Source organism: Orycteropus afer, unplaced genomic scaffold, assembly GCF_000298275.1.
Source record: "Orycteropus afer afer isolate SDZICR_OR568_19922 unplaced genomic scaffold, OryAfe1.0 scaffold00057, whole genome shotgun sequence".
In the NCBI taxonomy this organism is placed as follows: domain Eukaryota; kingdom Metazoa; phylum Chordata; class Mammalia; order Tubulidentata; family Orycteropodidae; genus Orycteropus; species Orycteropus afer.
The window spans coordinates 9309719-9320002 of record NW_006921644.1 but is presented as its reverse complement, the minus strand read 5'-3'; the positions used below and the strand labels follow the sequence as shown (position 1 = coordinate 9320002).

Below are 10284 nucleotides of genomic sequence, written 5' to 3'. Positions count from 1 at the left end.
CATCCAGGTGAGTGCTGCTGCTGGCCAGCACCTGGCCTTCTCGGGCATCACCCTCATCTGTGTCCAGAGCCCACCGGCCCTCTCTATGACACAGTCTGTCCAGGGGCTCAGCGGGAGGCTGGGGCAGCATCGCCACCCCCTCCTCATCTCACAAAGTTGATGCTCAGCTGCAGTTAGCTGGCTTTAGCCATCCAGTCAAGGAGCACTTTGGCACATGGATGAGGAGCAGACACAGCAGAGGGGAAAGGTGAGGTGAGGGCGGCCACAGTGTTCTTCTAACGGCTACAGCTGCTGATGTCATGCAGGGTTATTGAGAGTTACAGCCAGTCGCTGGGCCTGGAGAGCAGCGTGTGCCCTCAGTCCTCCATGGCCAGTGCCGTGGGGCGGCCTCCTGTGGGCTACTCGGTGGCCATCTGCTCAATGTGGTCACTGAGCAGCTTGTACTGCTCTGGAAGAGAAAAGAACGTTACTTCTCCCAGGGAAGATCTCTGAGCGGACAAGTCTATTCTCCTTTTCTGAAGAGGCCAGTCAGGGGTCTCACAAGGAGTGGTGGGTGCAGTCGTCTCACTCACTCACAGGCCTCCCTGAGCAGTCACGGGCCCCTGTGTGTCCAGCATCGCAGGCAGGGCTGAACCACAGCATGCTGGGTTCACGCAGAGCCCTGTTTACCAACACGATGGGGGTGAGACAGGACTTTGAGTCCACTGGGTTCCTGGGAATCAGGGACACATGTCTGCATAGAGGTGATGAGACAGATGATGCTACATTACCCATCACCCACTGCTACTGAGTCCATTTCAACTCATATAATGACCCCACAGAACTGCCCCCAACGCTTCCCAAAGCTGTAAATGTTTATGGAAGCAGACTGCCACATCTTTCTCTCACAGGGGGGCTGATGGGTTGGAACTGCCAACCTTTCAGTTTGCGTATGAGTGCTTTAACCACTGTGCCATCAGGGTTTGTCATTAGTCATGACCAAAAAACTCACTGCCAGTGAGTCGATTCTGACTTGTAGCGACCCCCATTGGGTTTCCAAGGCAGTAAATCTTTACGGAAGTAGACTGCCCCATCTTCCTTCTGTGGCGCAGCAGGTGGGTTTGAACCACCAACTTTCTGATTAGCAGTCAAATGCCTTAGGCATTACGCCACCAGAGCTCCTCATTAGCCATCAGGGAGATGCAAATCAAACCACAAAGAGATACTGCCGCATCCCCATTAGAAGGGCAATGATTCAAAAAAAAAAAAAAAAAAAAGGACACCAACAGGTACTGGCAAGGTTATGGAGGAACTAGAACCCTCGTCCCCAGCTGGTGGGGAGGTGAAATGGTGCAGCTGCTGTGGAAAACAGGCTGGCGGGTCCTCAGAAAGTCGAACATCGAACTACCACATGAGCCAGCTTCCCAGTCCTAGGGAACGCACACAGAAACCTGTCCACGAGGGTTCACTGCGGCACTTTCCACAACAGCCCAAAGGCAGAAACAATGGAAATGTTTATCATCAGAAAAGAGATAAACAACGGAATACCACTCAGACACAAAGAGAAAGGAAGCTCTGATGCTGCCACAACACAAATGAACCTGGATAGCACCATGCTAAGCGAAATAATTCAGCCGCTAAAGGACAAATACTGTATGATCTCACTTATGTGAATAAGCAAAGATTAGCAACCAAAGATTAAAAATGGTTAGCAGAGGTTGGAGGGAGGGGAAAGAGGGACAGTCTCCTCAGGGGCATTTAGGTGTCATTAATGATGGTGAAGCAGTTCACAAAAGGGTAGTGACGGTGGTCACACAACATGCACGATACAATCAGTCACACGATTATACACGTAGAAACTGTGGGATCAGTGAATGTTGGTTTTGTGTCTTTTCATCATGATTTTTGTTAAAAAACCCTAAGAGGTACAGTTCCACTCTGACACCTGTGGGGTTGCCAGAAGTCCGGGCCAACAGGGCAACCAGCTTGGTTTGGGATAATGCACAAAGGTCGGCTTCCATGGATTTGGTTTTGGATGATGCATAAAAGTTGGCTTCCAAGGATTTGGGAAGCTGACCTCAGCAGTGGACCCCTCTTTTATTAAAGAAGCCTGAGACTGTAAAAAATCTTGCCTCCCTCCCCTCCCTTCTTCCTCCACAAGGGCTTTCAAGTCAGTGTGCTTCAAGAATGAAGGGTGGCTGTTCAGAAGGTGGGGGAAGCTCACGGCCAGAGCATAAGTTCTTACAAATCCAGGGGCTGGACGCGCCTTGCTTGTTTACCTTTGGCCTTAACCAACAGGGCAGGGAGCAGGCTCCCCTACCCTACCCTTGGGAGACCGCATCTAGCAGAAATGGTTTTCCAAACAGAGTAAGTGTTTCAGTGGATGTAGGGAAAGAGAGGAGGCCCAGGGTGGGACAAATGGCTAAAGGGGTTAGCTTTAGGGGTTCAAGGTCACCCAGAGGTGCTGAGGAAGAAAGGCCTAGTGATCAATTTCTGAAAGGTCAGCCACTGAAAGCCTATGAAGAGTCTTCTCTGACAAACACAGGGTCACCATGTGTTGGAGTCAACACAGTGATACCGGCAGGAAGGAGAGGGGGAATGGCTCCTCCTCCTCAGGGCCAGTCAAATAGCTCCGTGTTACATTTCTAGTTAAAGCAGGCTCGTTCCTTCGAGCAGGCCAGAAGCTCCAATATGCAGAAAATTTAGTCCCTGACATCCTGGCCCACACGCCTCGGGCCACCAGAAACCACTGGGGCTACTGGCCACCCCCCCGAAGCTCTCACCTTCATCCAGGTTGCCGATCACAGCCTGCTTCTTCAGAAAGTCATTGCACAGCTTCTTGTTCAGCCCGAAAGCCAGCATGTTGTGCGTGAATGTACTGCGGGAGAAAACACCCTTGAGCCACTGCCCTCCTGCCTCCCGGGGAAAGGGCACCTGGGAGCCTGTCCAGCAGGCAGCTGCCTGAGATTGTTAGCAACAAATAAAAATAACTCGCTACCTAATTAGCCAGTCAACAGTGCTCAGCATGAAACCACCCGCCCCAGGTGCTATCTGAGGAGGCTGCATTAATTAGGAGCTGGAATCGAGGCCAAATGTAATTAAGGACATACTTCGGAGCAGCCTCCGAGTACACACATTGTGACCACCTGCTGGCGTGTCATCAACGCGTCCCATTATCAAGGACAGCTGACACAGAAAGCCCAGATGAAGCGAGACCTCCCTGCACGTGGTAGTCCTGTGCCAGAGCGGCAGGCGGAGGGTGGCCTCGCTTCCCATACCCCCACATATGCCACACAGGAAATCCCGTCGGGGTCCCACTCCCCACTAACCCTAGCCGGTGACTGCAGTGCCTCAGCGCTGCCTGCCGGAATTCTAACTGCACAGGGCACCCGTGATGCTGAGCGCGGCAGGGGCCTGCCTGGGAGGGCGGGCAGGGCTGCCTGCCGCCTCGCTGGCCCTTACCCCAGCTGTCCAAAAGTGATGTTCTCATTGAACCGCAGGCTGTCGTCACGCTCCTCCTGGGTCATGTGGCACCACTTCTCCCTGCAGGCACAGGAGCGACAGGACGGGGCATTTAGGGAATGCATCCCCACTCCCCCTGCCAGATTCACAGATGTAAAGACATCAAGCCAGAAAGGGGGTGGAGCCTCTCCACCCAGGTACTGCGTCTCCACATGTTGTCCACAGGGCCCAAGTGTAGATTCATTTATTTCCTTCTTTCTAGATCCAATGCTAACACTCCCCACTGATGCGTTGGGGACCTGTGCTGGGGGGTTGCCAAAACATTCTTTAGGAGACAGTACCACCAGCACCATGTCCTTACCTGGGGGTTGGATGACACGAGGGCCCGGGCCCATGTGCCAGGGGCAGAACCTCCAGTGCACGCAATGACTGGGGGGGTCCGGAACCTGGGAGAAGGCTCTCAGTCCTGCCCCTGTGTTTCCAGGCCACACTGGCCCTTCGGTGCGGCATGTGTGGTCACATCTGGCATCTTCAGGCTGAGCTGCAGGCTGAGGAGGCTCGGGAGCCAGGGGAGGTAGCTGGGCTCTGCGGCCACATCTCTCTTCTATCAAGCACAGGACTGCCCTTGCCCTCACAGCCTTCTCCACCGATGCCACCTGCCCACCCCGCTGCCCCAGCCTGGCAACTCAGGAAAACCAGTCCTGCCATGGAGGCTGGAGAACAGAGCACTGAAACCCCACTGAGACATGAATGGTGTCTGTGGGGGGTGGTGCAGTTGAAGGCCCCAACAGGACTTTACGTTTGCAGTGGAGAGACACTGCAGAGCAGAGGATCTGGGGTGGGGAGGGTGCTTGAGGGACCCGTGCCCTTCACAGGCTTCGAGGGAGCAGTCTGAATTCTCCACATTTCCACAAGAAGAAACGCCACTGCCCAGCATGACAGCGCCTCCCGTCAGCTCACATAGAGAGGCAGCACCAAGGCGGTGCTGCCGCCTCCCTTCCCACAGGCAGGGTAGGACACTCCAGGTGGAACTGTGGGTCATCCCCACACTGCACCTTCCAAGGTCCCCTTGGAACCCAGATGACATCATGTCTGAGTGCAGGAGCAGTGCGGACAGTGCATGTCAGTTTAGCTCATTTCACCCCTAAAAATAAAACTCTGTATGAGTAAGGCTGACTGAAAAAAGGTTAAGAGACAGATGAAAGTAAAGTGAAGACAAAGAGTGTGAGAGGGTGAGGGGTTGGGGATAATGGAAAAGCCAGAGAAAGAGAAACAAAATAAAAGAACAAATTCTTAACTCCTGGCCCCCAGGATATCACTGGGGTTGCTGCAGCTTAGTAGGGGGACACAGGACATCAGAGGAGTCACTGCCCATTTTGTCATCAAGATGATGACGTGGTAACGCACGAAAATTCCCCACAATGTAATATTCTTCTGGGTGCTTTGCTAAGTCCCATACCGTTTTCCCTCCCTACCCTCTTCCCCCATGTTCACCCTTACGACTGTGCAGGCACACACACTCCCGCTGTGTGCACCTGAGCAGGCTGGGTGCTGCCCCCCCACACACACCACAGGGGAGCAGACCCTGAGAGGTGTGCAGAGCCTGGCCCCCAGCACTGCAGGTCTTGATGTGGAGGCAATTCTCTTTCTTGCTTTGGCTAGAATTCCAACAGAGACATTTACCCTGACCTCTGGAGAAAGAAGTGGAAGGTCACTAGCAATTAGCAGAGCCCACAGTGCCTACAATCAAATCTGTTCCTTCGATCTGAGTTCAATACCCAATACCACTTGAGGTCCAATATCACACAGTAACTGAACGTGGCTCTAATTTGCCAAAGAAGAAATTTGGAAGTGATCAACACCTTGCTGAAAGGGAAGCCTGACAGACAGCGACTTCATGAAATGGCATCTATTGTCAGCAGGTGTTACGCAAAAAGAGAAACCATGCCGGAGGCATGAGCTCGCCTGGGGACCTGGGTGCACTCTCTCTTTCCTACCCCACCCCCACTGGTGTCCAAGAACACGCCCCTCTCTTTGGCTGAGGCTCAGGGGTAACTGTGAGTGTCTGGGGCAGGTCAGAGATAAGACTGCATGGGATCATATGTGGTTCCATGACTTTTGCTCTCAAGAGAGTAGGCCCATGAGGCCAAGGAGGCTGGCTGTCCACTGGGCCAGGCCCAGGACAGCTCCCCTTCCGGCAGCAGCATTCTCCAGCTTGGAAGAGAAACTCCTTCCTCTGTGGGCCAAGGCTAGCTGTGGTAAGAGGCTTTGCTCCTGGGAAGACTGGTTAATCCTGGTATCACCCAAGCAGACTGTGGGGACTTAAGGAACTTTTTTAAAAGGAGGTATTTATTATACCTAAATGCTCTGTTAAAGACCTTAACCATCATGAGGCTACCTAATAAGTAACAATTCAAAAAAAAAAAATCACCCACTGCTATTGAGTTTTGCCACTCCGACTCACAGTGACCTTGTAGGACAGAGTAGAACTGTCCCAGAGGGTTTCAAAGGCTGTAAATCTTTCTGGAAGCAGACTGCCTCATCTTTCTCCCTTGGAGTGGCTGTTGAGTTTGAACTACCGACCTTTAGGTTAGTGGCTGAAGGTGTTAACCAGTGCACCACCAGAGTGCTCTGAGAAGCGGCAATCAGCAGTAAGCCCTGCAGACGCATCACTGATTACAGGAGACACAGTTCATGAAATTTTCACTGGGGGAAAATGACTATTAGTAATTATAATTTGAATTGGTAGATCTTTAACACTTAAACAAAAAAACAAAAGGTCCTGCTGGTGCAGTGGTTAAAGTGCTCAGCTGCAAACTAAAAGGTCAGTGGTTTGAACCCACCAGCCACTCCACAAGAGAAAGACGAGGTAGCCTGCGTCCATGATGATGTGTAGCCCTGGAGACACTAGGGTGCAATTCTACCCCGTCCTTTAGGTTGCTGTGAGTTGGGATTGACTTGGTGGCAGTGGGGTGGGTTTGCTTTGGTTCTGGTTAAACTCTTAAAATATATTACAAAGGATAACTAACAAAAGCAAAGCTTAACCAACTAGGAGGATGAGCTAAGAGTCTCTAACAACAGTAGAGAATTTTTCTTTCCTCAGAATTCTCGTGACCAGTGGGAGCATTTTTCGGCCCATTTGGAGACAGACACTTGAGAAGGGGAAGCCCCTGGTACCCGTGTCAACAGCAAATTAGACAGGGAGAAGCCACCCCCTTACGAGCATTAACCAAAGGGATGTGGTAGGCTGGCACCTGCCCAACAAACACATCAGAACCTGGAACTATTTAGAAAAGATTTCCTTTGGACAGTTGTCTTTCCTTGTTCCTATCGGTGTTCTGTGGCCTTACAAAGACCACCGAGCGACTGTGTGCATGTGTGGGGCTGGGTGGGGAAGGAGGCAGTTAGACAGTCGCTTTCATGAAACGCCATGCTATAATGTACATATATTTTGAATAAAGTTCGAGTTCTTCCAGCTTCTTTGACTCATTTCTCACCAAGTCCTCAGCACTAAACATTAGCAATTCCAAAACACCTGGACATGCAGTGTTCTCCCCCTTCAGTCACGGCTTGCACAGTTTACTTAGTCCACATGGATGAGCGCATCACCACCTACAGTTCTAGAGCCCTCGCCCTTGGTGCACTACCCCCTCCACCAGGACAGTCAGATCCCACTGTGGGACCACAGGAAAGAACTCGACTCCAGGGCCTCGTCTTGAAAGGGACCCCACATTACCACGTGACTGGAAGAGAGGGAGCAGCGAGCGGTCCTCCTTCCAGCCCCATCGCCCCATGACTGGGGCCTCCCAACCACCTATGAGATCGAAGAGGCTGAGGCCCAGCTGTGAGGCGACTGGGAGGGGCAGAATGGCTGGCACCTGAAGTAGACCCCACCCTCATGCCCTCTCCCCGGCTGAGTCGCCCTGTACTTCCTGTTAGAGCTCCAGGAGTCACATGTGATTTCTAACTATTTCCAGGTGCAACGCCGTGGGGCGCACCTGCAGCTGTGACGGCCCCCCAGGAACACTGGTGCCTCTGATAGACTAGATGCCATGCTGGGGCTCTGCCCTCTGCAGCGGCTCCACACGCAGCCCCCGCCCTCGGTGGCCCTCGAGTGACCCCACAGCACTGTACAATGGAACAAAGTCAGGGGGACACACACACCTCTTGTCCTCCTCCTCTCCAGCCTTCCCTCTGGAGCGGCAGCAGAAACAGGTAAACAAAGAACATGTCAGAGTCATGCAAGATATGTGGATGGAAAAGAGAGCAGCTGAGAGGACGAGAGCACCACAGGCAGGGCGAGAGACAGGGAGACAGCACCGAGTCAGCTCACCTTGTGGAGGGCGAGCCCAGCCGGCGGCAAACCCCGTCAGCCGGAAGCCCCCGAGCGGTCCCAGGACCTTCTTTTTACCCTGCAGAGCACCCCCCGTCTCTAGAGTCCTCTGCCGTAGAATCCCAGCATCTTCCCACCCAATTCCTCATGCCCGTGACAGCATTAGCTGCCCCCAAAAGAAAGAGTTCACTCAAGACACTCCCAAATGCTGGTGGCCAGGGGTCTTTATGCAAAAGGCAGTCATGTGCTTTCTCTCCTGCTGGGTAGAAAGATGAGGGAATCTCCATGATGGAGGGGCGGCGACTTCATTTTATTAATGGGGAAACTGAGGGTCTGTGAGGTTCAGAGACTCTTCAAAGTCACATGGCAAGCCAGGCCAAGAAGGGGACCCAGCGTGGCCCTGCCCAGCCTGGCTCTCTCTGCTGGGTGCTCACTGCCACTTGCCACAGTGGGGGCATCTTCCCTTGTGACGGCCAGAGAGAAAGCCAAGCATCCACCCATGGTCTCAAATGCCAACCCCTCCATGCCACCATATGCTGTCTGAGCAGGCTGAGGAGGGGGTCTTCTCACACGGCCAAAGGGGCCCCGGTGAGGCTGGGGAGGCTGCAACGACTCCGAAGAGCTCAAAGGAGCAGCAGGATCTCCACTGCATTGCCTCGAGAGCAAGTTGGGGTGGGCTGCCAGCACCCCCCACAGGTTCTGCCACCCCAAGGTTCTGACAGTGAGTAAGCAGGGCTCCTGGGGGTCCTGCTGGCTCATTCGGTGGGACTGTGCATTTCCCAGGAGGATCAGGCCAAGTCATGCCAGTGCCCAGGGCAGAAAGCACTCATGCAAGCGACTCCCCCGCCCACAAAGCTGCACGTCCCCAGGACCCTCGGGCAGCTTGCAGGGTGCCAGGGCAGGAGGGGTGAAGGGAAACAGGTGCACACTGACGCAGCTGCTGCTCTGCTTCCTCCTCAGGGACAGGAATGTGGAGCCCCTCCCCGGTCATCTTTCCTGAGGCCAGGCTGTAAGGCACATGGCTCCTACCTGGTGGTGGGAGACCGTTTTCTTCTCTCACAATGGACAGCATCAAAGAAGGCGGCATTCCAGAACCTCAGGGTGTGCCTACAGACAGAGGCAGGAAAGACACAGGTCTCAAGCCCCCATTTGCGTGACTTGCTTTACCCGAAATACAGGAGGCTCCCTGGGGTTCCGAGCACAAGAGCACTACTAGTATCTGCATATATCCCTTAGTACAGAAGGCAAAAAATGGCACAGAAAAGCATGAGTGAAGTTGAAATGCACTGTGAGGAAGAGGACGGAGCTGGTGAACTTTGGGATTATCGGGCTGGAGCTGAGGCTGCAGAGGGAGGTGAGTTCTGCCTCTCTGTTCGGTTGAGACTCCCAAGAGTAAGCAGAGGGTCTGAGAGGCCTGCTTTTCCAACAGGGTCTATTACCATGAGTGGGACTGGCAGGGACACACGTTGTGCACAGAGAACAAGCAAGTTTACAATGACACACAAGTAAGACAAATTCTTCTCCAAGATCAGGGGATGGCAAACTGGCCTGTAAAGAACACTAGGACACAGCCATGCACGTTCACGCACATACTGTCTGGGGCCGCTTTGGGGCCACTTTGGCAGAGTGGCATAGCTGTGTCAGAGAGCACATGGCCCTCCAAGCCTGAAACATGTACTCTCTGGCTCTCTACAGAGTTTGCAAGCCCCGTTCCTGCTAAAAAGACAAAGGCAAAGCCAAGGGCCAGAGAAGCTGGGCTAAATCAGTAGACACTTGGGCGGGATTGGCTTCTCCCTTCTCTCTGCTTCTGCTTGAGCTGGTCCCCGGTTCAAGTGCTCCCTCCTTCTCAGGGTCTTCCTGACAGCTTCCCGAACTCCTGAAGCCATTCACATGGCCCTCTCTCTGATATGGGACCTTCGAGGCACGGAGTGTGTCTGACATCCCCTTGGACTCCAGTGCTGGTCCAGCACCTTACTTGTGAGTGAACACATTAGAACGTGGTGATGGGAAGCTTTGCAGTTAGGAAAACATTGCTATCACCTGCAGAGCAGGGCAGTGCACAGGCTTCCCCGGCCCACTGACCTCTCACCTCAGCATGACCTTCATTTATCTATATAATAACTCAAGTGAGTGTAAAGAGTTCTGTGGTGCAGTGGTTAAAGCACTAGCAGTTCAAACCGACCAGCTGTTCCATGGGTGACAGATGAGGCAGTCCGCTTCCATAAAGATTTATAGGCCTAGAAACCCTATGGGGCAGTTCAACTCTGTTCTATAGGGTTGTTATGAGTCAGAATTGACTCGCTGGCAGTGGGTTTGTTGTTGTTTTTTTACTGAGTGTCTTAGTTGCTGCTGTAACAGAAATACCACAAGGGGATAGGGTGGGTGTAACAAACAGGAATTTATTCTCTCACAGTTCAGGAGGTTAGAAGTCCACATTCAGGGCACTGGCTCTCGGGCAAGGCCCTCTCTCCAGCTTTAGAGGAAGGCCTTTGTCTCTTCAGCTTGTTCCT

At 53.0% G+C, this 10284-nt stretch overlaps 1 protein-coding gene across 1 annotated transcript in view; it reads right to left on the bottom strand.

Moving 5' to 3' along the window:
* Window positions 1-398: 398 nt before the first annotated feature.
* KIAA0513 (KIAA0513 ortholog) overlaps window positions 399-10284 on the bottom strand; it is a 32236-nt gene continuing 22350 nt past the window's right edge. The window contains exons 8-12 of the mRNA XM_007939141.1: window positions 8804-8881; window positions 7606-7635; window positions 3442-3522; window positions 2763-2857; window positions 399-448 (exon numbers count right to left, since the gene is read on the bottom strand). Coding sequence (XP_007937332.1) covers window positions 399-448; window positions 2763-2857; window positions 3442-3522; window positions 7606-7635; window positions 8804-8881 — 334 coding nt within the window. The remainder of the gene's footprint in view (window positions 449-2762; window positions 2858-3441; window positions 3523-7605; window positions 7636-8803; window positions 8882-10284) is intronic.